The 17,461-nt window shown below is 36.6% G+C and overlaps 1 protein-coding gene across 3 annotated transcripts in view; it reads right to left on the reverse strand.

Annotated features, from left to right (window-relative positions):
• Nucleotides 1–17,461, reverse strand: part of LOC150081717 (MAGUK scaffold protein DLG5-like) — a 450,728-nt gene that overhangs the window by 37,803 nt on the left and 395,464 nt on the right. For all 3 annotated transcript variants that reach the window (XM_090378823.1, XM_090378822.1, XM_090378824.1), the window contains exon 23: nucleotides 14,692–14,921. In XM_090378823.1, the coding sequence (XP_090234949.1) occupies nucleotides 14,692–14,921 (230 nt within the window). The remainder of the gene's footprint in view (nucleotides 1–14,691; nucleotides 14,922–17,461) is intronic.

Below are 17,461 nucleotides of genomic sequence, written 5' to 3' on the forward strand. Positions count from 1 at the left end.
GGAATTGGTAGCAGATATTCGAGAAGTTGAAGCTGATTTAGAAGTGGAATGCAATGTGCTATCATCGGCAAAACTATGGATAGGATTTCCAGTCAATGGAAGAAGGTCATTAATATACAAGAGGAAAAGAGTGGGGAAAAGAACCAAACCTTGTGGAATGGTGTTTTTAGTGAAAAAGTTAGAAGGCAGAGAGCCATCTACCAGCACCCTCAGTGAGCGATCAGAGAAAAAACTGGATAACCAATTACTAAAAACAGTTGGCAAACCATAAGATGCAAGTTTATTTAGGAGACCTTTATGCCAAACACAATCGAAAGCCTTTGAGATGTCAAAAGCAACTACTTGTGTTTCCCCGAACATTTCCATTGAATTTGTCCATAAATGGGTAACATAAGTCAGAATGTCACCAGTGAATCGACACTGATGGAATCATACTGGTGGTCATTGATCAGATGGAAGGTTTCTAGGTAGTTAAAAGTTGGCAGTTAATTGATTTCTCCATTACTTTAGAAATAGTAGAAGTAATTGCAATGGGACGATAACTGGATGGGAGGGATTTGTCACCCTTTTTAGGAAGTGGTTGGATATCAGCAAATTTCCAAGCAGAAGGAAAAACACCTTTGGAATAAGAAAGTGAAAAAAGGCGGCAAAGAACAGGAGTAAGTTCAAGAGCAGAGGTATTGAGAACAAGCGGAGAAATACCATCAGGACCTGAAGTTTTCTTAGCATCAAGATTCGTTAAAATCCTTCTGACATCCTTTTGATGGAAGACACAGGTGGCATTGAATGGAGCGTGTTGGGAATGGCAGGAGGTGTTTTACAAGAACATTAATACGAGTTGAAAAAAAAAAAAAAAAAATGGGATGCTAGCAGGTCAGCTTTATCCTTGGCTGAAGTGATAACAGAACCATCTGGTTTTCACAGAGCTGGGAGCAGCAGAGATGTGCAAAAATTGCAGCCAATAGCTTTGGCAAGAGACCAGAATGCTTGGCAACCATTAGGCCAAGAAGCAAGTTTTCTACTCTTAGCCTGTTCAAAATCTAGTTTGGACTGATTAATAACTGCATTACAATTGTTGCGAGCTTTGGTGTAGGCAGAAAATGAAACAAGATTTGGAAACAAGCCGATTACGACATGCAACGTTCTTCTCTTGAACAACCTTAGCACATTTATTGGACAACCAAAGTTTAGAAAAAGGATGAGATTTTAAAGTGGAGTGTGGAATAAAGGATTCCATTCCTACAAGAATAATTTCACTGACACGATCTGAGCAAATGTTGACATCAGAAGTTTTGAAACAGTAATTCACCCGAAGAAAAGAAATCTTGCAGGTCATCCCATTTTGCATTCTTGTAATGCCAAACAATACGAGATTGGGAACAGCCATGAGATAAATGCTCCATTGAAGAAGACACAATCACAAAGTTGTGATCTGAGGTGCCTAAAGGATCACTCACTTCGACTGTGTACTTAGAAGAGTTGTTTGTGAGAAAAAGATCAAGCGTATTGGCTGTATGGTTAAGATTATCCGTTATTCTTGTAGGTAAATGAACAATCTGTGCAAGGTCATTAGTAATTGCAAAAGCCTCAGCATCTTGACCAGCTGGGTCGGTGTGACTAGAAAATGGAAGCCAGCTGGAGTTGTGAACATTAAAATCACCAAGGAAAATTACCTCACTCTTAGGAAAGTTGGACTGGAGAAAGTCAAAGAGCTCCAAGTGATTAGTGGAGTTGGGAGAATGGTAGAGCCAACGGATGAATTTGACACAATGAGATAGAGAGATTTTAAGCAGAGAAGATCAAAAAGAGGAGATTCCAAATTAACAAGTCTCTGACAGGGAATATCAGAATGGACATATACACAAGTACCACCTTTGAGGCGAAAGAAATCATACAGTGAATAATTTGGGCAACTGAGATGAGCAGTGGTTGAATCAACTGATAACTGAGATTCTGTCAGAAAAAGTACATGGGGGTTTGGCAAACTGCAAGTGGAAATGGACATTGCTGAAATTAGAATTGAGACCATGTATATTTGTGAAATGAACAATGAAGTGTTTGGGAGGTTTAGATCTTTTCGCAGATAAGCTTACTCTATTAGTTTGACAATTCATGGTGTATTCAATAGTAAGAAAAAGTGGGGGGGGGATGGCCTTTGCACAAAACAGAAGGAACTGGAAAGTTGCTGGAGAGGCCTTCATCCTGCAGTGGTTTAAAAATGGCTGATGATGATGATGATGATGAAGTACAGTAAGCGTTGGTTATAGTGATCTCTGGTTATTAGAATCAGCTGCTTTACTGAATCAAATTTTGAAGAACTGATTCAAATCAATAAATTGCATTATGCTCTCATTGTTTATTAAAATCACATTTTCAGTTATACCAATTTTGAATGCCTCTGTGATATTTTTCTAAAGCACATTTTTGAAGATCCCAACCATAAAACAATAAAAACAATTTGTAGTTTTCATTTTATTGGCTTTTTTGTTTGCACAATTTGTTATAAACAGATAGTAAACTTGATCTTATTGCATTATTAGTAAACAGAAAGAAAGTGAATTTTAGTATAAAAGATAAGTTTAGAATTATAGAAACATACGACAAATTAAACTTAAGCAATATGTCTCAAAGGGAAGCAGCTGTAAAATTAGGAGTGCCCCAGTCTTATCAAAATTATTAAAATCACATCACACATTATACATTAATGTAATTAGCGAAGTGGAGAAAAGGAAGCATGAGGGGTAAGGCCAAACAGTAGATGAAGCTCTGCTCGTTTGTTTCAAACAGGCCAGCTCATTTAATGCACCAATCAATCATTGCATTCTTCTTCAAAAATGCTAATGATTTTGCTGAAAAATTAAGGAAGGCGATGGACGGCTGACAAGATGGAAGGAGATAGTGTTTGCAAAAAATTGTAATATAGAAATACAATAGACAACTGCAATACAACCATCAAACTGTACAACAAATGTGACACATTTAATTTTAATGTTGTCAACCTCATGCATTGGAAATCCAGCATATCTAAAGGTGTGCATCCCAACGTTATCCTATCACAATGCATTAGGATAGAAACTATCTGTAGCAATAAGGACATAACTATCAACATCAGAATGTTATATAAAAAACTGATTAATAACCAGTTTCCTACAGCATATCTCTACTACCACTTTAGCAAAGCCCTCAATATAATCAACATAAAATTTCAAATATAAAATTTTAATTGCCAATCATATAAATATAAATAATATAATCAGCTATAACTGAAATTATTTTCCCCTTAACTACTAGGTCCGTACATAGGGCATATATAATACACTTGGAAAATTTGTACACACAAATTGGCCAATATAGTGCATCAACCCTGTATATATTTGTATATATTTTAATAATTTAATTCTTATTTTTATTTTATTTTCTTATCCACATTACTGACCTTAAATACATGGGGAACACACTTCCAGACCTATGTTGAGAGTACTAACTACAGGAACAGGATTTGCGGGCCCAAACTACCCGAACACATCTATTATCTTCATTTATCTTTCTACTTTCCTTTAACCCTACATCTTATTTCTTGTGAGCCATAGTTTTACAAATGTAACATCGAGATGCTACTTCCATCTTTCCCATTACCCAATCTTTGCATTAACAAAGTTTTAACCACTGTTCACTGCAACTTTGTAAGCTATAATAATTATTACCTATCCTGGGCAGTATGTTTTTCATATATTTAATTGTTTATCATCACACACACACACACACACACACACACACACACACACACACACACACACACACACACACACACACACACACACACACACCATATCCATACATCCTTAGAGTAATTATATATATATATATATATATATATATATATATATATATATATATATATATATATATATATACATACATGTGCATCCCTCCGGTATTACATATATGTAACAATATTCTGAGTAATTACTTTCATCTACTACCTCCAACCTCACACTAGAAACTGCTAGTGCACCATACATATAAATATATACATGGACGTCATATTAAGCATTTTCAATTCTACATGGTAATGGTAAGTTCCTTACTGGTTCATTCCTACTTTCTGTATAACCCAGTTTTTCCCTCCTCCTTCAATTTCTCTGTTTCTTTCTTGCCTCTGTAATTATTTACATACCATTTATATAATTATTTGCATTCCTTATTCGGCCCTATTTTTGCCACTAAATTCAAACTCATTTCACAGCACACGTTCCAGACCATGTTGGAGGTGCGCCTCCGTAGCCAGGTGGGAAGGAGCAGCAGTGCATAGCACACGCTTCTTGATTAGACCGGGGTTCGATCCCGTCACCACCAAATACGGAGGATGCGGAAAGGTCAGGGAATGACCACCGCATATTCCCGGAGCAATATGGCCTTAGTTGCTAATGCTCCTAAAAACCAAATAACAACAAACCATGTTGGAAACAGAGGCCTAAATATTGCCCTCTTTCCTATAATTTTGATGGATGACCTCTGATGAAGACATTAAAATTATGAGTTACATGTTATCATATTTTATTTTATATTATTTTAGTTGCTTTCACTTGATTCTATTTTATTTCAATTTCTGCTATTTTATTTTACCTCACTTCTTATTAATTTCTTCTAGTTGTTGTGTTACCTCACTTCTTTTAATTCTTGATTTCTAACTTATTAACTTTTTGTGTATACCATAGATTCAATAGTAACAACCTTCTACTTTACACTTTCAATATATCACTATATATAGTGGCGGACAAAAAAACTGCATCACTTGTGAATTTTACAAATAATGTGTTTTCAACTGCATTGTCGGTTGCAGAAATGTTCAAAATGCATTTGTTAGAGGGGATATACATTGAGTGATCACTGAATTATGACCACCACTATGAAAACTGAATGTGACCCGTTGACCACGTCAGATATGAGAGTGCAGAGTTAGTCGACCTACGTAGCATAGATGAGGTGTCAGTGATTCAGTAGGTAGTAAAATTCCAAGTGTGATGGGTAAAAGGAAGGATTTATCAGACTTTGATAAAGGACAGATTGTGGGTACTCAATAAGCTGGTGCCTTAATTTCCCAAACGGCTGAACTAGTGGGGTGTTCAAGAGCCACTGTAGTTAAAGTGTACCAGGACTGGTGTCAAAATGGTCAAACAACGACACGAAGGCAAAACTGCAAAGGTCAGCGAAAGATTGATGTTAGAGGTGAGTACCGGGTTCGACGATTCATACAGGCGAACAGGCACAGCACTGTTGAAGAGTTGACTACCCAATACAACATGGGCCAACCCAGAACAACAATATCCGGCATCGCACGCATGGGCTATACCAGCAGATGACCCCTACGGCATCCTCTCCCAACCAAGGTTCATTGGCATAAAAGACTCGCCTGGTGCAAAGAGCATGCAAGTTGGACATTAGACTGGAAGAAGGTGTGCTGGTCAGATGAGTCGTTATTTACTCCACACCGTGGATGGTCGTGTACGGATCTGGTGTCAACAACGTGAGGCTCTTGATCCATTATGCATGGTATCAAAAGTGCAGACTGGTGGAGGCGGTTGTATGGCGTGCAGCATGTTTCACCGGCAGGAACCTGGACCCTTGGTGCACGTGGCACAACGTATCAGTGGTCTCCATTACCATCAACTGCTTGCTGACTGTATACATCCCACTACGTTACACTTTTTTCCCGAATGGCGATGGTGTCTTCCAAGGAGACAATGCACTGAGCCATCAGGCACTTGTTCTGCAGGAATGGTTTGAGGAACACAGTTCTGACTTCCAGCATATCGATTGGCCTCCAAACTCCCCCAATATCAATCCCATAGAGCACTTGTGGGACACTATGGAAAGGCATATCAGGCTTCTGGATACACCAATCACCTCCATAACTGCACTGCTGACCGCATTACACACAGCTTGGTTGGCCAAACCTCCCAAATGCTTCCGAGATCTTGTTGAATCAATGGCACGTTGGATAGCTATTGTACCGAGGGAAAAAGAACCAATGAAGTATTAGGTAGGTGGTCATAATTCAGTGATCACTCAGTGTATATGTCTGTGAATAAAATCCAATAAAAAGACTCCACCTGACATACTTAATTTCCATATATATCTTCCCAAAGGATAAAATACATAATTAATGGAAATGTGAGAAATCATGCAAATGGCAATCGCGACAACCACACATACATTTTATTGCATTTACGTGTACAAACTGTAATAGTATTATGTACTGTAAATCAGCAAAATAAGTCCTCAATATTTTGTTGTTCCTCCTCGAGCTGCAATTACGATCTGGTATAGAGTTAATCAACTTCTGGATATACGGTTGCCCAATTTCTTGGTACCAAACCCTTACAATGCTCTCCTGCAGCTGAATCTTACTTGTTGGCTTCTTCTGAGCAATTTTACATTATGCACCAGCAATTTTCAATAGGGTTCAAATCTACACTGTTGCCGGGCCAGCCAACACTGTAATGCCAGCATTTCAGAGGTATGACTGCACCTTAAGGGAGAAAAATGAGGGAAAACATTGGTGTAAGTATGTTTTAAGCCTTGTGAGACAAGAAGACAAACTCATCATTACATCTAAATAGCATAAAACTTACTAATTTTGCTGTGTGGCAAGGTGCTGAGTCCTGCTGAAAAATGCAGTTTTGGATGTCTGCGTGGTGATCCCTAATAATGAATTTCAGGCACTCCTCCAAGATAGCAGTTTAGGTTTCAGCATTCACCGTTCTGTTAATAAACTTAATTCACCCCACCCCTTTGCTTGTTATGCATCTCCAGACCATCTGATCACAGGGAAACATTACAGTCAGTGTTATGCAGTCAGGATAGTATGCTGCTGATTTTTGTCTCCTGACATATCGCTTCCCATCCGAGTCAAGACAGAGTAACTACCAACTGCTTGCAGAGCAGTGGTAGTTAACTTCAGTGTCAGAATCGGTAAATCACAGAGGTAAAACTGATAAAATCTTTTTGGTAAAATCATGGAGGTAGTGGTCAAGAATTTACATACAATTATAATCACCTTAAAAGGGTTTCGCACTCTGTTAATGAGAGAGAAGGGGGGGGGGGGAATGCCATTTTTTTCACCATGCCTTTGCTCTTTTTCATTCTCTACACTAATTTCACTCTTTAGGCTTAGGTATTTTTTTAAAATTTGTTGGAAATCAGCCTTATTAAAAAAAAAATATTCTGAATTCAAATAAACCATAATCCCATTTCATAGAGACTCAGAACCTTGCTCTCAAATCTTTCCAAGCTTTGTGAATGGGTAGTGCTTATAAAATCAATTCTCTTTTGACAAAAACAAATTCAACATTATAAGCTGGCTTTAAGACTGGTAGTAGATGTGAAGATTCCTTATTTGATATAAAAAGGCTCAGTTATGAATCAACATACAGATACAACTTAATTACATTCACTGACTCCTAAGTTCCTTTCAATACATGGAGGGGATGCATACTTTGTCATCTTCAACTCGGCAATTACCTTTATCTGCCCTATCTTCTCACTAAAAGCTGTTTTGCAGACTACTCAGTCCTTGTTCAAAACAGGAATCAATCTATCACAAGATCTGTCTCATGTTGCCAGGGGTCCACTGTCAAACTTCGTGTTTCAGAACCCTTGTTCTAAGTGACTGGCTCTCTTCATGCTGATCTACCCCAGATGCTAGCATGTGGATGGACTTTCTATACAATGTCTAGAGATAACCAAATAGGGCTTTCCCCAGTCTATTTCATCATATTTTCTAACTGGACATGGATCTCTCAATGCAAAGCTCTACAGTTTTAATCCTACCAACACCAATGTGATGCTTTCTCCTGTGGAAGCACAGAAGACTTGCAGCATATTCTCTATTCCTGCCCATTGCACACCAGGACCTATGGCAAGAAATGCAGTTTAATTCTAAATTTCACTCCTGATAATGAGTACTGCTTTATTTATAAACAATCCATCTTTTCAGCTCTCCAAATCTTTATAAAGAAAGTTTTTGATAAATGAAGATAAATTCTCAGTACCACTACCTCTAGTTCAATGACATCGTAACTTCTTTTTTTGAGAGACGGAAACATTCATTCTATTCTAATTACCCCTATTCCAGCTCCTGTATCAACATCAAAATGTTATCTGTTATCCAGACATGTTTCTGAGTGTCCTTGGAAAGTTATGGGTGCAGGATCTTGTTGGCATCAGACAGCTGTCTGGGAAAGTTGTATAATTTCTAATCATATTATATGGTATTTTCCCTCTGTCTGCTTTTATTTCTCATATTTCTTCTATACCACATTATTAAGTGTGTGAGAGAAGAATGGTGACATTGTGAGGTGAGGATTTTTTTTTGTTAAATTTGTCACTCACTCACTCAATCAATCTTATATAGTTATGATCATCACAGAGTACCATGGCAGAGTTACACTAATGTTCCTGGTGTCACTCTACTAAAGATACAACACATGTTCACACACATCCTCATATTTCCAACATATGGGTTTCAGTGAACAGGGGGAAAAACTAACGTTCAACTTAAATGCACATGGCTAAATAAGATATCAACAAAAAAAAAAAGTGATAATTTTCTAAGTTTTGCAAATCGGCCTTCATTACATTTACACAAAGATTATGTTCATGAATTCTGTTCTGAAAAATGTATGTCATGAACATGTTCATTGCATATACATTTAGACAAATGTATATTGCTTGGTTACTTGTATACAGGAAACCTACATACATCCTACTCACATTTTCCAAATAGCAAAAAACAGAGACTTGGCACTCACTCATACAACAGACTTTTCTTATTTCAGATTTTTTACTCCAGAATTGACAGGAGAGACTGCTTCTACACATGTAAACACATGGGCTGTGTTAGGGTAGCTAAGAATAGGAACAGGTGCATATATACTTGTGTGTACACCAATGCTAGGAGTTTGGTAAATAAATTTGATGAATTGAGGTATTGCTCAAAACATCAAAGGCAGATATTGTTGGGATATTAGAGACGTGGTGTCACACAGATATAAGGAAGGCAGAACTGGAATTTGGAGAGTACAATGTGTATATAAAGGATAGACAGGATAGGAAGGGAGGAGGGGTTATGCTATTAGTTAAGAAATACATAAAATCCAAGGAAGAGAAGCCAGTCGACAAAGCAGGACAGTGCAGTGTCGAGTCAGTTTGGTGCGACATAAGTACTGGGTGATCAAAATTGAGAGTAGGAGTGTGCTATAGGCCTAATGACTCTGATGAGTATAATAAGAAACTGTACAGGGAAATAGAGTGGGCCACTAATAAATCAGAGAGTCTTATAATGGGGAATTTAATTTCCCAGGTATTGACTGGAATTTGTGGGTTGGTCACTCACACACTAGCACGGCTTTTGTGGATTTATTGGATGATTGTTTCTACATCAGCATGTTTGGGAGGCAACTAGAGGGAGTAATACTCTTGATCTGATTATCAGTAGTGATTCTTCATGCATTAAGAATCTGCAGATAAAGGAACCACTAGGTGGCAGTGATCACAGTGTGCTGAAGTGGGATTTACTCAAAGAGGTAACTACTATCAGAGGTAAAGGGAAGGGTTTTTGCTTTCGTAAAGGCGACTATGGAGGACTTAGACAGTATTTAAATTCTATACAGTGGGACCAACTGATGATGTTACCAACAGCAAATTCAAAATGGGAAGCATTCAAAGAATTAATCTTGGAAGCTACTAGGCTTTACATACCAACTAAGAAATATTGTTCAAGGTTTAGGCTTAAATAGATGTCAGATGAACTAATGAGACATATGGCAGAGAAGAAAAATTCATGGGATACATATCAATTAATTGGTGACATGGAAGCCTATGAGAGATATAGGCTGGTCTGTTATCAAGTCTCAAAGGAGATTAGGCAGGCGAAGGCAGATTATGAGAAATCCTTGGCAAAGGATGCAAAGAAAAACAGCAAAGAGGTCTTTGCTGTTTGGTCTACTGAATATTGATGGTTCAACTGTTGATGATCCTGCTCAGGTGACTAACAAACTAAACAAGTATTCTGCATCTACATTCACACGTGAGGAGTTATTCAGGAAGGGGAATGCCAGAGGTGAAGTAAACTCTGGCAGTGAGCTAGATGATTTTGTAATAACTGAGAGGAAAGTGGAGGAGAAATTGTTGAGGATAAACATAAAAAAGGAACCCGAGGTGGATGGGATCTATCCAGTTATATTAAAGGAGGCAGCAAAGGAAGTAAGCAAACCCTTAGCCATAATTATGAGAGCTTCTTTGGACTAAGGGGAGGTACCCGTAGACTGGAGATGTGCAAATGTGACCCCAATTCACAAAGGAGGATCAAAGGCTGACACAAGTAATTATAGACCTGTGAATTTAACTTCTGTTCCAGGAAAATTAATGGAGGCACTGGTTAAAGAAGCACTGCAGGATCATCTAGACAGAGCTCAGTTACAGCTCGGACACAGCATGGTTTTGTTAAAGGAAAGTCTTGCCTGACCAATCTGATTGGACACTATGATGCAGTCACAAAAGAACTAGATGCAGGGAATAACTTTGATACTATATATTTGGATCTTAGAAAGGCTTTTGATACTGTTGCACATGGAAGACTGCTGCACAAATTGGAGCAGTGTGACATGGAGGCAAATTGCTGCTATGGATAAAGGGATGGTTGAGGGGGACAAGACAGAGAGTTGTAATCAATGGACACTGCTCATTGTGGACTAATGTTATTAGTAGAGTCCCTCAGGGTTCAGTGTTGGGTCCACTGTTGTTTTCTGTATTTATAAATGATATTGATGATGGTATATCAAGCTTAATGTCCAAGTTTGCATATGAATCAAAGGTTGGCAGGGTTGTTAAGGACACTACTAACAGTATGCTGCTGCAACAGGATTTGGAAAGGTTGAGCAGATGGGCTGAGAGGTGGCAAATGAAGTTTAACGCTGAGAAATGTAAGGTACTACATATGGGAAACAGTAACCCCAGAGTAACATATCAACTCTGTGGTACTACACTGACAGTGGTAGAGAATGAAAAGGACCTGGGGGTAATTGTGCAGGCAGATATGAAGTTTTCTGAGCAGTGCAGACGGGCTACAAGAGTAGCTCATGGTGTCATTATCAATGATATACAGGAATTTTTCTAGCAGGGATAGGGAGGTGATTATTCCCTTGTATAAAGCAATGGTCAGGCCGCACCTTGAGTACTGTATACAGGTCTGGAGGCCTCATTTCAAGAAGGATGTAGAGCTGCTGGAACGAGTACAGAGAAGGGCAACACGATTAGTGAATGGAACAAAGGGTTGCTCTTACGAAGAAAGGCTTAAGTTTTGCAAATTAGTGTCTGGAGACTAGGCACTGGCAAGGTGATCTGATGGAGGTGTATAAAAGCCTTGAGCATGCTCAATGCTGATGGGATTCTTCCTCTTGCTCAGAATAATCACCTGAGAGGGCATAAATTCAAATTGAGTAAAGATAGATGTAGGATAGATGCGCGGAAATTTGCCTTTAGCCAGCGGGTAGTTGGTTGGTGGAACAGACTTCCATCCCTCGTTGTGGAAGTTGATAGCCTAAATAAATTTACGGCTCAGCTGGACAGGTATTTTGAATGAACGGAGGGGTGAAATGGAAGTGTTGTGGTTTTTTTTTTTTTTTTTTGGCTGATGCTGCAAAAGCTTGCTTTCTTGTATTATATGCCTCTACTAATGCTAATGATGCTAATTGCTTGTTTACTTGCAAATTTTGTTTTATTTATGTTTATATGTATATTGTTTCCTTATTTACATTGGTTTTTTTTTTTTTTTTTTGTAAATAAACTATTATGATGATGATGCAGGAACCCACTAGGCACAGGATGGAAAGGACATAAACTTCCTTTACAAGGTCATAACAGGGGATGAAAGCTGAGTTTATGGTTATGTTCCAGAAACAAAGCAGCAGTCCTCCCACTGGAAAATTCCCTCATCTCCATGTCCAAAAATAGCAAGGCAGGTCACCCCCCCTACTCTCCTGATCCCCCCATCCCATGACTTCTTCCTGTTCCCCAATTAAAAGGATGAAGAGTTGTAGACAGTACGGACATTCAAGCTGAATTGCAGAAAATGTTGGACAGCATCACAAAACAGAAATTTCAAAGATGCTTCAAACAGTGGGATAAACACTGGGATCAATGCATAAACTCTGGAGGACATTAGATTGAAAGGGACAATGCCAACACATAACTAATGTAAGTCTAAATTAATTTTATTAACCCAGTCTGGAAACGTTTGGCTCATACTTCCAACAAAAATCCCTAACAAGCTAGAAAATCCAGAACAAATAATACTTTCTGAATATTGTTCAGGGCAAAATTCAGGAGCTGCTCACCAAACTAAAACAAAACTGTGTTCATGGATTTTGACATGCATGCAATTTAGTCATACATACCATCTGACTGATTTATTAACTGTGAGACCATTTGGTAAATATGTCAGTTAAGCAATTATGTACTCTGTGTATAATACAAATTATAATTTATGAAATATATATTTAAGAAAAATTCCAAAGAGAAATTTATAAACAAAGAGATGTCTATATATATATATATTAAACTCATTTATTTTCAATTTGTGCCTATTACAATATAAATTAGAATTCAAAAAGAATTTATGTTAGCAGATATCCAAAGGAAATATCATATCAAATTTTAATTAAAAAAACATCATAATAAAACAAATTATATTAATTAGTGAGATTTATAATCAATGGGCCAACTATATATGTATTTAGTTAAAAAAATAAAGAAAAAAAATTGACATATGCTGTTAATGTCAATTAAAGAATAAGGCCTGCTCAACCTTCAATTTAAAAAAAAAAAAAAAGTCATTTAAATATCCTTATTCTGATGGGTTTTTACATTTCAACCACTTGATTAATATTTAGCTATGTCAGTCCACAAGTCTGCACAGCAGTACTGCATATACACATAATCAACAGTGAAATCAGATATTGTGTACTCATTAATATACACAACTGGTATGCATGGATATTTCAAGAGTATGGAGATCCACATCTAATCTTTGAATTTCAAAGCTATACAGTAGTGTGCCCAGATGGTGTGCATGGATTCAGTAGAATCCATGCACACCATCTGGGCATGGATCCAGTAGAATCCATGCACATCACTAGCTGAATGACAGAAAGATTTGTCAATCTGAATGGTGTTAAATGGTTTCAAGCACAGAGGAACCAGAATCATATATGAAGTGATTGCACTATCTGGCAGCCAGTACCACACATTTTGATGACTTGTCTTGTAGCAGATATCATCCAAAAATCACCTATATCCCTATCAAGTATAATGGGTGCTACTAACTGGTACACCATTTTCTGCTCATGGTTGCTTTGTCACTGTATCCACAATCTCAGCTTCCAACCTGACTTGACCTCCATAAACTCCAACCTTGAAGAGGAAATTTTCAGGCAAACAGCTTCTCAGCTTATGTTCTCAAAATTTATGAATTTAAGAAGGGAATATTTAACTGCATTTGTAAAACACATTCAAATATGTATTTGAGAAAGCAGCTCTAAATTGAAAAATTGCCAATGGTGGTTCAGGAATTTTGTGTCTAGTAACTACAACTAAGCCAATGAAGAGCTTCCAGCTGACCCAATCAGGTTGTTGATGACCTGATAGCCAGTTTTGAATAAGTTCCTGCAGTAACTGTTGAAGAATTTCCCAAAATCTTAATTCAACTCATTCCACTATTCAACGCCGCTTTCAACAGGTGGAAAAAGTGAAAAACTTTGGAACATGGGTTCTGCACATAATGTCACTAGCTAATCACAGACACAGTAAAACAATGCACATTTCACTATACCTCATGAAACTGAAGCACTACTTTTGAATCAATCCACTACTGATAATGAAAAATGGGTGCATTATCCCATTGTGAAGGATTGCTAACAGTGGTGCCTCTGGTAGGATTTCAGGACACAATTTATTTTGAATTGTTAAAGCTCAATAAAATTGCCACAGCCTACTGCCAGCAGCTTCAGACTGAGCACAAGAGAACTATCCTTCGACAATCACAAGGGTACTGCTTTGTATTAGGACAACACAAATCGTTATATCACTTGGAAAATGTCTGCAAAAATCTAAAAGTTTGGTTGGGAAAATTCCACCCACATGATATTCTGAAGACTATGCAACAACAGATAACTACCTATTCAAAGGTCTACACTACCTTAATGGAAATGAACTTTGTAAAAATAGTACACATAAAAGGAAAGTGACAGACAGAACAAAATAAACAAAACTCACTTGATTAAAATGATTCAACACAGTTGTTTTCATTTGGAAAAAGATTGGGCAAAACTGACATTATTTATGCGACAGCATGATAACTTTGGAAATGATAATTGTGTTTAAAACCCAAATATTGCTGTTACATTTTTTTGGTTATAGAGGGTCAACAAACAAAATAAGTGGATTTATAAATATTCTTGTTTAACCTATGCAGAGGACTGATGGATAATGAAGATTCTTGTGCTTTTTTTACTAAAAGATGTAGTTGTCCATTGAATCAAGTGGAAAGGCTGAATGAACTGAGAACAAGCATTTGTTATTTAAAGAGCAAAATTAAAAATTGGTAACTTTAATAGTAAGTTAATAAGTTACTTTGTCATAGATTTCTTTAATAGCAGTTAGGGTGGTACATTCAAAATGATTGCCTCTTCGCCGATAATCAACCAGCTTGAGCTCTTGCAACCCCCTTTCCATCATCTGTTGAGAACCACGCATAATTTCAGGAATACAGCGCTGGAACATGAGTGGGAAGTCCTGTTCTAATTGATCAACAACGGCTTCCATGAGTGGGCCAACCACCACTACTGGTCGCATTGCTATGTCTACAAAAAAATATATATATACATTAGTCCATTTATGAAAACTATATTATTGTTCTGTTTATACTCTGGCACAACTACATAGGTCCGAGGAATTAACAGAAACACTGTAATTCTCTTAGAGAAATTAGAAAAGAGAAATTTCCTCTTCTCTTATTATTATTTATTTTATTTATTTATTATTTATTTTTTTTGGTTGGTGTAGCATAAGCCTTAGGCTTTCTTGCACCATATGGACATTACTAATACTATTACTAATTATTTAAACCTTATTTTCCTATCCTTGTTTGAATGCCTTTCACTTCATTTAATATACCTATCTTGCATACCACATCCAACTTTAAGAGAACTATGACAAACATTTTGGGGATCAATATATAACAAGTCAGCTACAGTGTCTTTCATCAGCTGGTGTCATTCATCACTTCCTCTACTAATTACAGAGTAAAACTAGATGGCATATATTGGCGTATGTGTTCCTAACACAGAATTGTAGGAATATGCACACAACATATGAGTGTAGCCAGTTAATTATAACTAAGTTCTCATCTGATGCATCGACAGACTGTATGGAGGGCCTATGGTGTCTCATCAGTGACTTACAACATTCTATTGTAGAGATATGGAGACCACAATCCCAATGTATAAGGCAATGTGTAAGACAATGTGTAAGACTGCACTTGGAGTACTGTTGTAAAACAGGTAACTAGGCATGACAATTGTGAAAATCTATTATCCCAATTATCATGCCACATTAATTACCATTAACTGTGGTAACCAGGCATGATAATCATATCCTTATAGACATGGGTCTATAAGGATATCCTCCCATATCCTTATAGACGGGTCTATAAGGATATGAGAGGAGACAGTAAAATGAATGACGGTGATAATATTTTCAGTAATATACCATAGGCATGGAATATACTCTTCATGACTTGACAGTGAAGTATTTTGCTCCACAGTCAAGTCTGTTCTGATGATTATGTTGCCTTGAAGTAAGTAATAATTGCTATGTAGCCTTAATACTAAATATAAAAGTATGAACAGTGTTTGTTTGTTTTTTTTTTTTTTTTTTTTTTTACAGCATTCACATACATGAGGTTGTATGCATGTCATCAAGAATATACTAAGCTATTTGACATAACATGGCCTTGAAAATATCTTATTACATGCTACTTGGACTCCCTCCAGCCACTGCCTGGAAGAGTAGAGGCAAGTGAGGTTATACAGTTTATAAAGAGAGAATAATCCCTGTATAAACACATAATGCATATACAACTTCAGTAAACATGAATAACAAATAGAAACTCAATAAACTGATAATACACTTAATCTTACTCTTACATTAAATTTAATGAGCCTTTCTTAGTAAGATACAGAAAATTTAACAGATTCTAAATTAAATATAACGCAGAAGCATAAATGATAGTTAGATGCAATCAGTACGATTATAATTCCCAAGAAAGGGTTTTATAAAGCTTCCATACTTCTAGTTAATAAAGCTTTGATTTATAGCATAACATCTTCCAAATGCATTGTATAAATAATTGGAATATGAATATAGATTTGGATGTTTTTACTGAAATAGATACATATAACTTCTTTTGTGATAAGTGTTCGACAATTCTGATGCTACAAGCAGACCATCTTCTGACACAGTAATATAATAACCTACTAAGTTCAAAGTTTTAAGAAATCACACTACACTCTTGTTTTAATCAAGAGTTTTTTTAATCTGTTTATTGGTAGGAAAATGTTAAAATTATTGAAACTTGGCCCTAATCTGTCCCAGTATCTAAAGTGAAAAGCAGCTACATTCCTGAATTCTATATTGAATTCTGTTTGAACAAACAGAATTCAATTTCTACAAGGACTATTAACTAAAATGTTATATTTTGAGACAATTAAATTTTGAATTGATATCAAATTGGTTGTTAACAAGAGTAATTAAGGAACAAAAATTTATTGTTTTAAATTTTATATAAATTTGTTGCATACTTTAATTTCACCAACAATTGTTAATAATTTTATGTGAAAAATCCAATGATCAACATGTTTTATAACATTGTGCATATGAATAGCATTTGTACAATTTGTACAATAGCATTTAATCAAAAAGTTCAGTGAATATTGAAAAAACTAATTTTATTCAATGAAAAATGTTTACAGCATTAACATTCTTCAATATAATGTCCTTCTGTAGCACCATTTTTCCTGTCATGTCTGTCAATGATAAGAATATTTTTAGACATTTTTGATAAATTCAAGGCAGCTAAATAAATTAAATCCCCCATAAAAACAAATGAAAGTTTGTTCCAGAAATCAATCACCTGCTGGCTAAAAGCAAATTTCAGCACATTTCTTCTAAAACTTCTTTTCTCAATTTGAATTTATGCTCCCTCAGCTACATAATCTGAGTAAGAGGAAGAATCTCATCAGCACTGAGCTTGCTCAAACCATTCAAGGCCTTATATACCTCAATAAGATCACCTCGCAGGTGCCTAGTCTCCAGATGCTGCAATTTGCAGAACTTAAGCCTT

The sequence above is a fragment of the Mastigoproctus giganteus genome, chromosome 8 (genome assembly GCF_048544385.1).
Source record: "Mastigoproctus giganteus isolate SK-2022 chromosome 8, ASM4854438v1, whole genome shotgun sequence".
Taxonomy (NCBI): domain Eukaryota; kingdom Metazoa; phylum Arthropoda; class Arachnida; order Uropygi; family Thelyphonidae; genus Mastigoproctus; species Mastigoproctus giganteus.